Genomic DNA, 17,118 nt, shown 5'->3' with positions numbered 1-17,118 from the left:
TCAGACCCCCTTCCCCAGATACACCCTCCCTCAGACACTCCCTTCCTCAGACACACCCTCCCTCAGACACACCCTCCCCCAGACACACACTCCCTCCCTCAGACAGATCTTCCCTCAGACACTCCCTCCCTCAGACCCACAGACTCCCTCCCTCAGACACACCCTCCCTCAAACATACCCTCCCTCAGACACACCCTCGTACACACTCCCCTCTCACACACTCACTCCCTCGCAGGCACTCACTCCCCCGCGCGCACTCCCTCTCTCGCGCACACTCCCTCCTTCCCTCGCACACACTCCCTCTCCCGCTCACACTCCCTCCCTTGCGCACACTCCCTCCCTCACACACCCTCCCTCGCGCACACTCCCTCCCTCGCACATTCCCTCCCTCGCGCACACTCCCTCCCTCGCACACACTCTCTTGCACACGCTCCCTCGCACACGGTCCCTCCTTCGCACACTCCCTCGCGCACACTCCCTCGCACACCCTCCCTCCCTCGCACACACTCCCTCGCACACACTCCCTTGCACATGTTCCCTCCCTCGCACACGCTCCCTCGCACACACTCCTTCCCTCGCACACACTCCCTTGGGCACACTCCCTCCCTCGCGCACACTCCCTCGCACACACTCCCTCGCACATGTTCCCTTCCTCACACACACTCCCTCACACACACTCCCTCCCTCGCACACACTCCTTTGCACACATACTCCCTCGCGCACACTCCCTCTCTCGCGCTCACTCCCTTGCGCTCACTCCCTCGCGCTCACTCCCTCACACTCACTCCCTCGCACACATTCCCTCCCACAATCAGGTTATTTAAAGCAAAGTGTAGGGGTGACTCTGGTCTTGGACAGTAGCCAATCACAGCCTCGCCCGGTTTAATTTCCATTGAAGAACGGTGTCACATAGTGTACGGTAACAGACGGCGCTCCTGTGACACACCTTGGGCCATTTCCACGGGTCCAAGGCCTTATATATTGTTGCCGTTGTGAGGTGTACGAACCACTTTGCCCGACTGCCCAAGCCCAATTTCACCCAAGAAGTCGCCAATCGGCACTGCCTGTGCCTCTGTGCAGGACCCCTCATTCCGGAGGGTCGGATAACATAGAACAGGAACTGGACCAGGATCTGCCACAAGCTGGCTTAATCCTGTCCGCCCTCACTCACAGAATGTCCCAAATGAACCGGTGATGGTCAGCCACCAACGGCGGGTCTGGCCATTCTCAGCCCTTGGGTGTCGAGGGCAAGGCCCCCATTATTGCCCAGGCTTCGTTGCCCCTGAGGGCGTTACGACTCCACACGGATCTGATGTCCAAGGGTCAAGTGGTTGCCGAGTACTTGACCGACAGTTTGGATAGCAAATATGGAGTATAGTGCGGGAGTGGGGCCACAGAGAAGGAAAGAATATCCTGCGTTTATATACAGGTACAACGTTCGGAATCCGGAATCTTCGGGACCGAATCCGTTCTGGTTTTTGCGTTTTTCTGGATTTCAGACAAGAAAATCATTAGTCTGCAATCCGGAATCTTGAACGGAATCCGTGCCGGGTTTTGAGTGGCGAGGTCTGAAATCCGGCAAAACCCAAAATCCGGCACGGATTCTGTTGAGGATTCCGGATTTCAGACTTGATTTTCTTGTCTGAAATCCGGAATCCTCGAACTAATCCGTGCCTGATTTCGAGTTTTGCCTCAAAAATATCCGGTTTTCGGACAATAATTCCAGATTCCGGACAACTCCATCAGCTATTCGCAAAATGTCCAGTTTTTGGACAATAATTCTGGTTTTCGGAGTTCCAGATTCTGGACGTTGCACCTGTAGCACCTTTCATGACCTCAAAACATCCCAAAGGGCTTTGCAGTCAATTTGAAAATGGAGTCACTGTTGTAATGTATGAAAAGAAGGTCTAATTTGCGCTCAGCAAGCTCCCACAAACAGCAATAAGATAACTAACCAGATAATCTGTTTTAGTGATGAAGGTTGAGGGGTAAATATCGGACGCCAGGGAGAACTCCCCTGCTCTTCTTCAAAATAGTGCTGTGGGATCTTTTACGTCCACCTGAGAGGGCAGACGGGACCTCGGTTTAACGTCTCATCCAAAAAACGGCACCTCTGACAGTGCAGCACTCCCTCAGGAGTGTCAGCCTAGATTATGTGCTCAAGTCCCTGGAGTGGGACTTTGAACCCACAACCTTCTGAGTCAGAGGCGAGAGTGCTACCCACTGAGCCATGGCTGATACTGGAGGCCCAGACCAGGTAGGGGCAGCAGGTTCCCTTACCTGAGGACATTAGTGAACCAGTTGCGTTCTGACAAGAATCCGGCAGATTTCATGGTCATTCTCTGGTGCTGGTCCACAAATTACCAGATGAATTAATTCAATTTCACAACTAAAGAGGATGATCTTCAGTGGTAGAAATTCAACTCCGCCCGAAACGGAGCTGGCCTTGCGTTTTTTGAAGTTTTACTCCACCGCATGGGTTGTGGCGGAGGTGCTGTCGATATTCGGCACTTGGATGTTGTTTTGCTCGGGGCGGAAATAGTCGCGGCTGAGGGGCGGAGGTGCACTTGCAGTGGGTCAGTCGCCCCATCACTCACTAGCACCGCGCTAATGATGTCACCATGTCTCTCCCTCCAGTTAAAGGGGAGGGCCGCTGCGAGCTCTGCATATATTTATCTTCGGCCCACTGGGCCACCAGGGAGGGTTTTGGCCCGGGCCAGCAGCCTGGCACCCAAGGGTGAGGGGTTACCAAGCTGCCTGTTGGCGGCCCGGCCGAACCCAGGGACATAACTGTCGGCCCGACCTGGCAGTCGGCCAACAATAAATTATAAGATGGCGTCACCGGCAGCGCCCCGTTAAGGGCGGCCGGGCCACTGACCAACCAGGAGCGCACCGACACCGAGAGCTGTCGGGGGCACGGGGCAATTTCGGCAAGGGGTCCCCGCCGGTCGGTAAGGGGTTGGCGCGTGCACGCCGCGGTGGGAAAATGGGCGGAGCGGTCCCCAACACCACTCCAAACCTGAGGAAGGCCAATTTACAAAATGGCGGCTGCTCAGCGGAGACTCGGCAGCAGTTCGACGCTGCCCCTTGGCCACTGCTTTCAGGCGGTCAGAGGCCTTATCGGGAGGGGCAATTTCGGTCCCTTAGCCCGCTGTACCCACAAGGCCATGACCACCTATCTTCTTCAGAATCCAATGTGACGTGTAATGTTTAGTTTCTCCGTCTATCATAGAGCGAATGCAGTGCCCCCATGCTGCAGTAACAAGTCCCCTGGCTACAGGAAGGCCAGATTGCTGAATAAACAATTTCATCTCTTTGCCCCGGTGCTGTTAAAAGACACGTGTGGGGAATCACACCCAAGTACTCTGGGAATCCCATTAAACAGGAAAAAAATGTGTCTCTGGTTTTGTGAGGAGGGGTTTCTGGGGAATAACAGCATTCCTTGCAGGCAGCAGCAAATCTCTCAAACGGCTTCCTTTCAAGAACGCAATGGTAGAAATGATCTGTGCAGAATTCACATTCACGTGAAGTCATTCCGCCCACTACAGAGCTGTTAACCATTTCACGGAACCCTTGGCCAGAATTGTGATCCCATTTCTGTATAGACCATGCAAATTATTCCCAGCACACTCTGCTTTCTCTATATATATTTTAAAGGGGGTGCAGGAACAGAGACCTGGGGGGCTGTACGTACACAAATCTTCGAAGGTGGCAGGACAGGTTGAGACGGTTGTTAAAAAGGCATACGTGATCCTTAGCTTTAGAAATAGAGGCATTGAGTACAAAAGCAAGGAAGTTATAGTCGAGGTATGTATGTAAAACACTGCCCAGTTCTGGGCACCACACTTTAGGAAGGGTGTCAAGACCTTGGAGAGAGCGTGTAGGAGATTTACCAGAACGGTACCAGGGAGGAGGGACTTAGTGACGCGTGGAGAGACTGGAGCAAGGAAGGTTAAGGGGAGATTTAACAGAGACGTTCAAAATTGCGATGTGGTTTTGATAGAGCAGAGGGGGAGAAACTGTTTCCTGTGGCAGGAGGGTCGGTAACCAGAGGATTTAAGATAATTGGCAAAAAAAATCCAGGGGTAAATCAGATTTTCTTTTTACACAGCAAGTTGTTGTGATCGGGAACGCACTGCCTGAAAGGGTGCTGGGAGCAGATTCAATAGTAAGGTGTTTGGATATATACTTGAGAAGGAGAATTTTGCAGGACTTTGGGGAAAGGGCGAGGAAGTGGGATTATCTCGATCACTCTTTCACAGGGAATATCCGAACTGTGCTGTATAATTCTATGGTATTTTAACTGGGAGATTTCCCAACTGCAATGGATTCTGGTATTGCCTCTACCTCCATCGCATGATCGTGCTGGAGAGCAAAGAGTTAAACACCTGAAGACAGGAAAGATTGAAAGTCAGAGAAAAAGAGATAGAAGGAAATTTCTCAATACTACACTTCTATAGCAACAACAACTGAAGAACGTCAGAACAGCGGGGGTGGGGGGGTGCGAGAACCTCGGGGGGGGGGGGCGGGGGACCTGACCCTCGTGGGGGGGGGGAAATGGGGGGACGGACGGACCACCGGAACCTCGGGGGGGGGGACCGGAACCTTGGCGGGGAGGGGCGGGGGGTGGGGGACTGGTTCACTGCATTGGAGTTTAGAAGAATGAGAGGTGAACTTATTGAAACATATAAGATAATGAGGGGGCTCGACAAGGTGGATGCAGAGAGGATGTTTCCACTCATGGGGGAATCTAGAACTAGGGGACACTGTCTCAGAATAAGGGGTCGCCCATTTAAAACTGAGATGAGGAGGAATTTCTTCTCTCAGAGAGTTGTAAATCTGTGGAATTCTCTGCCCCAGAGAGCTGTGGAGGCTGGGTCATTGAATATATTTAAGGTGGAGGTAGACAGATTTTTGAGCGATAAGGAAGTAAAGGATTATGGGGAGCGGGCAGGGAAGTGGAACTGAGTCCATGGTCATCTTACTGAATGGCGGAGCAGTCTCGATGGGCTGAATGGTCTACTCCTGCTCCTAATTCTTGTGAATGCCAGCACAGATGAAAGGTATGGTTACCGAGACTGCACCTACCCTGTATCAGTGGCGTGGGTTCCTTGACCAGAAACCCGTCCATGGTGCAACAATGCCCGCACGGGTACAGCTTGATCAGCCCCTGTGTGTTCTCGATATAACAGTGTTCAGCGGCCACGTCCGCCCCTTGTATTATAATATCCCGAGGTACTGCAGCGTCTTCACTGCCAATCGTGGTCCTCCCTGAGAAACAAACACAAGCCATTACGTTCAGGGTCATCGGCCTGAGATTGTCCGCAATCCAGATGCCACCAAGTCAGTGGTGATGGTGATGCTGAGGTGATGTCTCAGCTGATGAATACACAGTCTCAAACACAGGGTCACGTATTCACCTTCCAACTCTCACTCCTTGTTGCTGTTCTCCCGAGTTTATCATAGAATTACACTGCGTCTACAGCACAGTAACAGACCATTCAGCCCAACCGTTCCGTGCCGGGGTTTATGCACCACACCAGTCTCCTCCTACCCCTCTTCATCTCACCCCATCAACATATCCTTCTATTCCTTTCTCCCTTGTGTTTATCCAGGTTCCCCTTAAAAGACTTGCATATATATGGCGCCTTTCATGACCACCAGACATCTCAAAGCGCTTTACAGCCAATGAAATACTTTTTGAAATATGGTCACTGTTGTAATGTGGGAAACGTGGCAGCCAATTTGCACACAGCAAGCTCCCACAAACAGCAATGTGACAAGGACCAGATAATCTGTTTTTTTATTCTGTTGATTGAGGGATAAATATTGGCCAGGACACCGGGGATAACTCCCCAGCTCTTCTTCCAAATAGTGCCATGGGATTTTTTACATCCAGCTGAGAGAGCAGTCGGGGCCTCGGTTTAACGTCTCATCCAAAAGATCCCTCAGCACTGCACTGGAGTGTCAGCCTAGATTTACATGCTCAAGTTCCTGGAGTGGGACTTGAACCCACAACCTTCTGACTCCGATGCAGGTGTGCTGCCCACTGAGACACAGCTGGCACTAAACACATCTACACTATTCACCTCAGCTCTTCCTTGAGTTCCACATTCTTACCACTCTTTGAATAAAGAAGTGAAGATATATCTGAAGGGTGTCGGCAACAAGAACTCAATTGACTTTGCAACTACTCCAAGAAGATGGAGAATTAAGAAATGTTATATTAATCCTTAAAAATAGAAGAGATTTACAACAGCTTGCATTTATATAGCATCTCTCATGTGGGGCTCTGTCCCACGATGCTTCACAGAGCTGCAATCAAGGGCAGCCAAGAGGAAGGAGGAGATATTAGGGGAGGTGACCAAAAGCTTGATTGAAACGGTGGATTTCAAAGAGGGTCTTAATGGAGGCGAGGGAGGCAGAGTGGGTTACGGAGGGAATCCCAGAGCGGGAGGACTAGGGGCTGAAGGCATGGCCGCCAGTGGAGGGGTGAAGGGAGTGGGGGGTGCAGAAGAGGCCAGAGTTAGGGGAACAGAGAGTTCGGAGGAAGGGGACGTTGCCGGGCTGGAGGAGGCTGTAGGGGCGAGGTCATGAAGGAATTTAAACATGAGGACGAGCATTTTAAATTGTAGGCGTTTGATGCCTTTAACTCTCGGAAGACCCGTTCATGTGTCAGTTGTGCCTCAGTGGGCAGTACCCTCGCCTCTGAGTCAGAAGCTTGTGGGTTCAAGTCCCACTCCAGGGACTTCAGCACAAAAATCTAGGCTGACACTACAGTACAGTGCTGAGGGAGTGCTGCGCTGTCGGAGGTGCCATCTTTCAGCTGCTCTCTCAGGTGGATGTAAAAGATCCCATGGCACTATTTCGAAGAATAGCAGGGGAGTTATCCCTGGTGTCCTGGCCAATATTTATCCCTCAATCAAAATAACAAAAACAGACTATCTGCTCATTATCACATTGCTGTGTGTGGGAGCCTTCTGTGCGCAAACTAGCTGCCGCGTTTCCCACATTACAACAGTGACTGCACTCCAAAATATTTCACTGGCTGTAAAGGGGGTTCACCTGGTTAGGGGTCAGCAAGGGACCCACCCCTCTCTCCCACTCCTCCCTCCCTCTCCCCTTCCCTCTCCTCCCAACCCTCGCCCCCTTCCCTCTCTCACCTTCCCTCTCTCCCCTCCCCACCTTCTCCCCATTCCATCCTCTCACCCTCCCCCTTCCCTCTCAAGCCTCCCCACTCCACCCTCCCTCTCCCCTTCCCTCTCCTCCCGACCCTCGCCCCCTTCCCTCTCTCACCTTCCCTCTCTCCCCTCCCAACCTTCTCCCCATTCCATCCTCTCACCCTCCCCCTTCCTTCTCAAGCCTCCCCACTCCTTCCTCCCTCTCCCCTACCTCTTCCCTCTCCCTCCCCTCCCGTACCTCACTCCTTCCCTCGCTCCCTTCCCCACTTTCTCCCTATCCATCCCTCTCCCCCTCCCCTTCTCAAATCTCCCCTCCCCGTTTCCCCTCTCTCCCATTCCCTCTCTCCCGTCGCCTCCCTCTGTCCCTTCCCTCTCTCCCCTCCCCTCCTATCCCTCTCTCCCCTCCATCTCCCCCTTCCCTTTCTCCTTTTCACTTCCCTCTCTCTCCCCATCCGTCTCTCCCCTCCGACCCGTTCCCTCCACTTTCTCCCCTTCCCCCTCCCTCCACTTTCTCCCCTTCCTCTCTCCACTTCCCACTTCCCAACTCCCTTTCCCCCTTCCCTTTTCTCCCCTTCCCCCTCCAACCCCCCTCCCTCCCCTTTCCCTCTTCCTCTCCCCTTTCTCCCATTCCCCGCCCCCCTCCCCTACAGGCCAGTTAGCCTGACGTCAGTCATCAGGAAAATGCTGGAATCCATTATCAAGGAAGTGGTAACAGGGCACTTAGAAAATCATAATATGATTAGACAGAGTCAACATGGTTTTACAAAAGAGAAATCATGTTTAACAAATTTATTTGAGTTTTTTGAGGATGTAACTGGCAGGGTAGATAAAGGGGAACCAGTGGATGTAGTATATTTGGATTTCCAAAAGGCATTTGATAACGTGCCACATTAAAGGTTACTGTGCAAGATAAGGGCTCATGGGGTAGAGGATTGGTTAATGGACAGAAAACAGAGTAGCAATAAATGGGACTTTTTCTAGTTGGGTAACTCTTGGGGTGGCACAGGGATCAGTGCTGGGGCCTCAGATATTTACAATCTATATTAATGGTCTAGATGAAGGGACCGACTGTAATGTATCCAAGTTTGCTGGCGATACAATGCTAGGTGGGACAGTAAGCTGTGAGTAGAATGCAAAGTGTCTGCAAAGGGATATAGATAGACTGAGTGAGTGGGCAGTGAGGTGGCAGATGGAGTATAATGTAGGGATGTGAGGTTATTCACTTTGCTAGGGAGAATAGAAAAACAGAATATTTTTTAAATGGTGAGAAACGTTTAAATGTTGGTTTCAGGGAGATTTGGGTGTCCCCGTACAGGAAACACAGAAAGCGAGCATGCAGGTTGAGCAAGCAATAAGGGAGGCAAATGGCATGTTGTCCTTTATTGCAAGGGAGTTGGAGAATAAGAGTAAGGAAGTCTTGTTACAATTGTACAGGGCGTTGGTGAGACCACACCTGGAGGACTGGGCACAGTTTTGGTCTCCTTATCTGAGAAAGGACATACAGGCCTTAGAGGTGGTGCAACGAATGTTCACTAGATTGATCCCTGGGATAAGGGGGTTGTGAGAAGAGGGTTGTAGGGATCTGGAACTCGCTGCCTGGAAGAGTGGTGGATGCAAAAACCCTCACCACTTTTAAGAGACGGTTGGATGGGCACTTAAAGTGCCGTAACCTGCAGGGTTACGGACCTAGAGCTGGTAATTGGGATTAGACTGGATGACCTTTTGTTGGACGGTGCAGATATAATGGTAAGTACTGCAGGGAATAGAATACGGCCAGGGTGATCTCCTGGACTAGTTTCGATCGCCTGGATGGGTCGGAGAGGAATTTTCCCAGATTTTTTTCTCCCTAAATTGGCCTGGGTTTTTATCTGACTTTTGCCTCTCCCAGGGGATCACATGGCTCCGGTTGGGGTGGAGTGTAGAATGTTTCGGTGCAAGGGGTGTCGCAGTTGTGTGGGGCGGATTGGTTGGGCTGGGTGCACTTTGCCTTTCCGCCATTGTTCATCGGTTTATATATAACCTTTAGGGCTGCTGACCAAGGGCCGTGCGGCTCTTTGTCGGCCAGCGCGGACACGATGGGCCGAAATGGCCTCCTTCTGTGCTGTAAATTTCTATGTTTCTAAGAGATTGTGTAGAATGGGCCTATACTCTCTGGAGTTTTGAAGAATGAGAGATGACCTCATTGAAACATAATATACTGACGGGGATTGAGAGGGTTGATGCTGAGAGGCTGAATGGAGAGTCTAGAACCAGGGGTCACAGTCTCCGGATAAGGGGTCGGCCATTTAGGACTGAGATGAGGAGAAACTTCTTCACTCTGGGGGTGGTGGGAATTCTCTGCCCCAGAGGGCTGTTGATTCTGAATCATTCTGTGTATTCAAGGTTTGAGATAGATAGATTTTTGGACTCTAGGGGATTCAAGGGATATGGGAAGCAGGCGGGAAAGTGGAGTTGAGGTCAAGATCAGCCATGATCGTATTACCGTATGGCCTACTCCAGCTCCTATTTCTTACGTTCTTATGTTCACAGAGAGACAGACAGAAAGAGAAAACAGAAAAAGCGAGAGAAAGAAAAATAGACTTGGATTTATATCGCGTCTTTCATGACCACCGGACGTCTCAAAGCACTTTACAGCCAATGAAGTACTTTTGGAGTGCAGTCACTGTTGTAATGTGGGAAACGCGGCAGCCAATTTGTGCACAGCAAGCTCCCACAAACAGCAATGTGATGATGACCTGATTAACTGTTCTTGTTATATTGACTGAAGGATAAATTTTGGCCAGGACACCGGGGATAACTCCCCTGCTCTTCTTCAAAATAGTGCCATGGGATCTTTTACATCCACCTGAGAGAGCAGACGGGGCCTCGGTTTAACGTCTCATCTGAAAGATGGCACCTCCGACAGTGCGGCGCTCCCTCAGCACTGCACTGGGTGTGTCAGCCTAGATTTATTTGTGCTGAAGTTCCTGGAGTGGGACTCGAACCCACAACCTTCTGACTCAGAGAGAAAAAGAGAGACAGAATGAGACCGAGAAAGAGAGAGATAGAATGAGACAGAGAAAGAGAGAGAGACAGAGAGAGAAAGAGAGTGAGAGAGAGAGAGAGAGAGATAGAGAGAGGGAGAGAGATGATGAAAGCAGGAGGGACTCGTGTCTCAGTGAGTTGCGGTGAGCACAGCAGCACCTCCTGGGCCCAGCTGTTAAAGACACAGCTGGCGATGGGGAGTTGGAACCCTGGCCCACCATCCCCACTCCCTAACCCAGGGGAGCTGAGGCAAATTGTAATCCCTGCCTCCGCCCCGGCTGCGATGAGGTCACTCAGCACAGAGCGGCCATCAAAGTTCTCCATCTGTCAAAGCTCACTTTGTTTGCAGATTTAAAGCGATCGCCACAGTCAGGAATTTAACTCAACCTGAACCTTCAACAGGGCAACCCTGGAGTTGGTCACATGATCAAAGGTCACGTGGTCGAAACTCCAGGGACATGGCCAACCAGGGCGGGCGACCCGAGTGTTCACTGTCCGCTGAAACACCTCGTCAGTTCGCTCCCATGTCAGGTTTTATTGTGGGAAGGCCACCTTCAGCTTGGCTCCTGTTGCTGCTAGCAGTGGGCTGTCAGGTGGGCAGTCTGTGTGTTGTCACACTGAGTAATCACAGCGACAGACCAGTAATGGGTACAGTTCCTTCACAGTCTAAAACAGGTCGGTACGTGGTGTAGAATGGGCCCATACTCTCTGGAGTTAGGAGAATGAGAGGTGATCTCATTGAAACACACACGATTCTGAGGGGGATTGACTGGGTAGATGCTGAGAGGTTGTTTTCCCTGGGGCTGGAGAGCCTTGAACCAGGGGACACAGTCTCAGGATAAAGGGTCGGCCATTTAGGAATGAGATGAGGAGGAATTTCTTCTCTCAGAGGGTTGTAAATCTGTGGAATTCTCTGCCCCAGAGGACTGTGGATGTTGAGTCTCTGAATATATTCAAAGCTGCGATAGATGGATTTTGGGGGTCTAGGGGGATCAAGAACTGTGGAGATCGGGCGGGAAAGTTGAGTTGAGGTCGATGATCAGCCATGATCTTATTGAATGGTGGAGCAGGCTCGAGGGGCCGTAAGGCTGACTCCTGCTCCTATTTCTTACGTTCTTACGTGAGTTAGGGCTATTGCTTTGTACAAAGTAGGCGGACAATCAACGGTAGTCGAGAGGTTCCAGGCAAGTGCTTCCTACCTTCGTTAATCGGCAGCAGTGTGATGGCGATACTGAGCCGGCCTCGCCCCAGACTCACTAAGTGAGGTCTCTCCGACTGCATCTTCAAACCCTTTCCAATATCAATAATATCCACCGATGTGCTCTGTAAATAAACCCAAAATCAACGTCACTTCAAATAGAAAGACTTGCATTTATATAGCACCTTTCACCACCTCAGGGCATCCCAAAGCATTTTACAACAACGTGTATTTATATAGGGTCTTTAACGTAGTGAAACGCCCCAAGGCCCTTCACAGGAGTATTATGCGATAAAAATTTTACACCGAGCCGCATAAGTCGAAATTAGCGCAGGTGACCAAAAAGAGGTAGGTTTTAAGGAGCGTCTCAAAGGAGGAAAGAGAGGTAACGAGGCGGAGAGGTTTAGGGAGGGAGTTCCAGAGCTTGGGGCCCAGGCAACAGAAGGCACGGCCATCAATGGTGGAGCGATTATAATCAGGGATGTTCAGGAGGGCAGAATTAGAGGAGCACAGACATCTCGGGGGGTTATGGGGCTGGAGGAGATTACAGAGATAGGGAGGGGCGAAGCCATGGAGGGATTTGAAAATAAGGATGAAAATTTTGAAATCGAGGCGTTGCTTAACCAGAAACCAATGTAGGTCAGCGAGCACAGGGGGTGATGGTTGAGTGGGACTTGGTGCGAGTTAGGACACGGGGCAGTGAGCACAGGGGATGATGGATGAGTGGGACTTGGTACGAGTTAGGACACGTGCAGTGAGCACAGGGGTGATGGGTGAGCGGGATTTGGTGCGAGTTAGGACACTGGGCAGCGAGTTTTGGATCACCTCTAGTTTACGTAGGATAGAATGGGGAAGGCCAGCCAGGAGTGCATTGGAATAGTCAAGTCTAGAGGTAACAAAGGCATGGATGAAAGCTTCAGAAGTGGATGAGCTGAGGAAAGGGGTGGAGACGGGTGATGTTACGGAGATTAGGTGGTCTTAGTTTTGCTTACTTACAGCCAAGGAAGCACTTTTGAAGCGTAGTTACTGATGTAATATCGGAAATGTGGCAGCCAATTTGTGCAGAGCAAGATTTCAGAAATAGCTGTGTAATAAGTGACCAGATCATCTGTTTCAGTGATGTTGGTTGCAGGCTCAATATTGGCCACGACACCGGGGAGAACTCGCCTAGTCGTCTTCCAATAGTGCCGTAGGAACCTTTACATCCAGCTGAGCGGGCAGACGGGAACTATGGGGTCGGAATTCGGTTGTGGACGCCACCCATTACCGTGTGCAGAAGGCGGCTAACGGGCAGCAAAGGCCGACCTTCGACGGTAATCGGTATTCACGCCTGCCCAGAAATTCAGCCGGCCCTTTGGCAGAGGCGCCAAGAGCTAACGCTGCGTCAGCTCACGCCACCCACGTGGTTACATCGTCCAGCGTGCAACGCCCCCTTGGCGCCTCCATCGCGATATTTAGTTTGAACATGGGCCTTCCCGGCAGGCCTTCTTACAGCCTGGATAAAGTGGTGAATGAACAGCAAATCTCGGGCGGAATCGGCCAGAGAACAAGGCCAGTGTTTTTCTTTATTTATTTCTTCATCTTATCATTAGTTGTAACAGTCGGGGAAGTGTGTGTGGGTCGGGGAAGTGTGTGTGGGTCGGGGAAGTGTGTGTGTGTGTGTGTGGGTCGGGGAAGTGTGTGTGTGTGTGTGTCCGGGAAGTGTGTGTGGGTCGGAGAAGTGTGTGTGTGTGTGTGTGTCGGGGAAGTGTGTGTGGGTCGGGAAAGTTTGTGTGTGGGTCGGGGAAGTTTGTGTGTGGGTTGGGGAAGTGTGTATGTGTGTCCGGGAAGTGTGTGTGGGTCGGAGAAGTGTGTATGTGTGTGTGTGTCGGGGAAGTGTGTGTGGGTCGGGGAAGTGTGTGTGTGGGTCGGGGAAGTTTGTGTGTGGGTTGGGGAAGTGTGTATGTGGGTCGGGGAAGTTTGTGTGTGGGTTGGGGAAGTGTGTATGTGGGTCGGGGAAGTTTGTGTGGGTCGGGGAAGTGTGTGTGTGGGTCGGGGAAGTGTGTGTGTGGGTCAGGGAAGTTTGTGTGTGGGTTGGGGAAGTGTGTATGTGGGTCGGGGAAGTTTGTGTGGGTCGGGGAAGTGTGTATGTGGGTCGGGGAAGTGTGTGTGTGGGTCAGGGAAGTTTGTGTGTGGGTTGGGGAAGTGTGTATGTGGGTCGGGGAAGTTTGTGTGGGTCGGGGAAGTGTGTGTGTGGGTCGGGGAAGTGTGTGTGTGGGTCAGGGAAGTTTGTGTGTGGGTTGGGGAAGTGTGTATGTGGGTTGGGGAAGTGTGTATGTGGGTCAGGGAAGTTTGTGTGTGGGTTGGGGAAGTGTGTATGTGGGTCGGGGAAGTTTGTGTGGGTCGGGGAAGTGTGTGTGTGGGTCGGGGAAGTGTGTGTGTGGGTCAGGGAAGTTTGTGTGTGGGTTGGGGAAGTGTGTATGTGGGTCGGGGAAGTTTGTGTGTGTCGGGGAAGTGTGTGTGTGGGTCGGGGAAGTGTGTGTGTGGGTCGGGGAAGTGTGTGTGGGTCGGGGAAGTGTGTGTGTGGGTCGGGGAAGTGTGTGTGTGGGTCGGGGAAGTGTGTGTGGGTCGGGGAAGTGTGTGTGTGGGTCGGGAAAGTGTGTGTGTGTGTGGGTCGGGGAAGTGTGTGTGGGTCGGGAAAGTTTGTGTGTGGGTCGGGGAAGTTTGTGTGTGGGTTGGGGAAGTGTGTGTGGGTCGGAGAAGTGTGTATGTGTGTGTGTGTCGGGGAAGTGTGTGTGGGTCGGGGAAGTGTGTGTGTGGGTCGGGGAAGTTTGTGTGTGGGTTGGGGAAGTGTGTGTGTGGGTCGGGGAAGTTTGTGTGTGTCGGGGAAGTGTGTGTGTGGGTCGGGGAAGTGTGTGTGGGTCGGGGAAGTGTGTGTGTGGGTCGGGGAAGTGTGTGTGTGGGTCGGGGAAGTGTGTATGTGGGTCGGGGAAGTGTGTGTGTGGGTTGGGGAAGTGTGTATGTGGGTTGGGGAAGTGTGTGTGTGTCGGGGAAGTGTGTGTGTGGGTCGGGGAAGTGTGTGTGTGGGTCGGGGAAGTGTGTGTGTGTCGGGGAAGTGTGTGTGTGGGTCGGGGAAGTGTGTGTGTGGGTCGGGGAAGTGTGTGTGTGTGTGGGTCGGGGAAGTGTGTGTGTGTGTGGGTCGGGGAAGTGTGTGTGTGGGTCGGGGAAGTTTGTGTGTGGGTCGGGGAAGTTTGTGTGTGGGTCGGGGAAGTTTATGTGTGCGTTGGGGAAGTGTGTGTGTGGGTCGGGGAAGTTTGTGTGTGCGTTGGGGAAGTGTGTGTGTGGGTCGGGGAAGTTTGTGTGGGTCGGGGAAGTGTGTGTGTGGGTCGGGGAAGTGTGTGTGGGTCGGAGAAGTGTGTGTGTGTCGGGGAAGTGTGTGTGTGGGTCGGGGAAGTGTGTGTGTGGGTCGGGGAAGTGTGTGTGTGGGTCGGGGAAGTGTGTATGTGGGTCGGGGAAGTGTGTGTGTGGGTCGGGGAAGTGTGTGTGTGGGTTGGGGAAGTGTGTGTGTGGGTCGGGGAAGTGTGTGTGTGGGTCGGGGAAGTGTGTGTGGGTCGGAGAAGTGTTTGTGTGTCGGGGAAGTGTGTGTGGGTCGGGGAATTTTGTGTGTGTGGGTATAATTCTAGATTCACCGACGAGGGGAAACATCCTCTCTGCATCTACCCTGTCCAGCCCCCTCAGAATCTTATACGTTTCAATAAACTCCAATGAGTAGAGGCCCAACCTGCTCAACCTTTCTTCATAAGACAAGGGCATACAAAGTGGCCAAGACTAGTGGGAGGCCAAAGGATTGGGAAACTTTTAAATGCCAGCAAAGAACGACTAAAAAAATGATAAAAAGAGGGAAGATAGATTAAGAAAGTAAACTAGCACGAAATATAAAAACAGATAGTAAGAGTTTCTACAGATACATAAAAAGGAAAAGAGTGGCTAAAGTAAATGTTGGTCCGCTAAAGGATGAGACTGGGGAATTAATAATGGAGAACAGGGAAATGGCAGAGACATTGAACAAATATTTTGCATCGATCTTCACAGTAGAAGACACTAAAAACATCCCAATAGTGGATAATCAAGGGGCTATAGGGAGGGAGGAACTTAATACAATCACTATCACTATCACTATGAAGTAGTACTCGGTAAAATAATGGGACTAAAGGCGGACAAGTCCGCTGGACCTGATGGCTTACATCCTCGGGTCTTAAAAGAAGTGGCTGCAGAGATAGTGGATGCATTGGTTGTAATCTACCAAAATTCCCTGGATTCTGGGACGATCCCAGCACATTAGAAAACCACAAATGTAACACCCCTATTTAAAAAAGGAGGCAGACAAAAAGCAGGAAACTATAGACCAGTTAGCCTAACAGCTGTCGTTGGGAAAATGCTGGAGTCCATTATTAAGGAAGCAGTTACGGGACATTTGGAAAAGCATAATTCAATCAAGCAGAGTTAGCTTGGTTTTATGAAAGGGAAATCATGTTTGACAAATTTGCTGGAGTTCTTTGAGGATGCAACGAGCAGGGTGGATAAGGGGAAACCAGTGGATGTGGTGTATTTGGATTTCCAGAAGGCATTCGATAAGGTGCCACATAAAAAGTTACTGCAGAAGATAAAAGCTCACGGGGTTGGGGGTAATATATTAGCAGGGATACAGGATTGGCTAACTAACAGAAAACAGAAAGTCGGGATAAATGGGTTATTTTCCAGTTGACAAACAGTAACTAGTGGGGTGCTGCAGAGATCGGTGATGGGGCCTCAACTATTTACAATCTATATTAATGATTTGGATGAAGGGACCGAGTGTAATGTCGCCAAGTTTGCTGATGATGCAAAGATGGGAAAGCAAATTGTGAGGAGGACACAAAAATCTGCAAAGGGATATAGACAGGCTAATTGAGTGGGCAAAAAATTGGCAGATGGTGTATAATGTGGGGAAATGTGAGGTTATCCACTTAGGCAGAAAAAATAGAAAAGCAAATTATTATTTAAATGGAGAAAAATTGTACAGTGCTGCAGTACAGAGAGACATGGGGGGGGGGTCCTTGTGCATGAAACACAAAAAGTTAGTATGCAGGTACAGCAAGTAATCAGGAAGGCAAATGGACTGTTGGCCTTTATTGCAAGGGGGATAGAATATAAAAGCAGAGAAGTCCTGCTCCAAGTGTGAGGCCACACCGAGAGTACTGCGTGCAGTTTTGATCTCCGTATTTAAGGAAGGATATACTTGCATTGGAGGCAGAGAAGGTTCACTAGGTTGATTCCGGAGATGAGAGGGTTGACTTATGAAGATAGGTTGAGTAGATTGAGCCTATACTCATTGGAGTTCAGAAGAATGACAGGTAATCTTATTGAAATATATAAGATAATGAGGGGCTCGACAAGGTGGATGCAGAGAGGATATTTCCACTCATAGGGAAACTAAAACGAGGGGATACTGTCTCAGAATAAGGGGCCGCCCATTTAAAACTGAGATGAGGAGGAATTTCTTCTCTCAGAGGGTTGTAAATCTGTGGAATTCTCTGCCCCAGAGAGCTGTGGAGGCTTGGTCATTGAATATATTTAAGGCAGAGATGGAAAGATTTTTGAGCAATAAGGGAATAAAGGGTTATGGGGAACGGGCGGGGAAGTGGAGCTGAGTCCATGATCAGATCAGCCATGATCTTATCGAATGGCGGAGCAGGC

The 17,118-nt window shown here is 50.9% G+C and overlaps 1 protein-coding gene across 2 annotated transcripts in view; it reads right to left on the bottom strand.

Moving 5' to 3' along the window:
- Positions 1-17,118, bottom strand: part of phldb2b (pleckstrin homology-like domain, family B, member 2b) — a 457,175-nt gene that overhangs the window by 392,423 nt on the left and 47,634 nt on the right. For both annotated transcript variants that reach the window (XM_070894178.1, XM_070894179.1), the window contains exons 4-5: positions 11,405-11,528; positions 5,089-5,271 (exon numbers count right to left, since the gene is read on the bottom strand). In XM_070894178.1, the coding sequence (XP_070750279.1) occupies positions 5,089-5,271; positions 11,405-11,528 (307 nt within the window). The remainder of the gene's footprint in view (positions 1-5,088; positions 5,272-11,404; positions 11,529-17,118) is intronic.

The sequence above is a fragment of the Pristiophorus japonicus genome, chromosome 11 (genome assembly GCF_044704955.1).
Source record: "Pristiophorus japonicus isolate sPriJap1 chromosome 11, sPriJap1.hap1, whole genome shotgun sequence".
In the NCBI taxonomy this organism is placed as follows: domain Eukaryota; kingdom Metazoa; phylum Chordata; class Chondrichthyes; family Pristiophoridae; genus Pristiophorus; species Pristiophorus japonicus.
The sequence above is the reverse complement of the archived record's forward strand: the minus strand, read 5'-3'. Positions and strand labels throughout refer to the sequence as shown.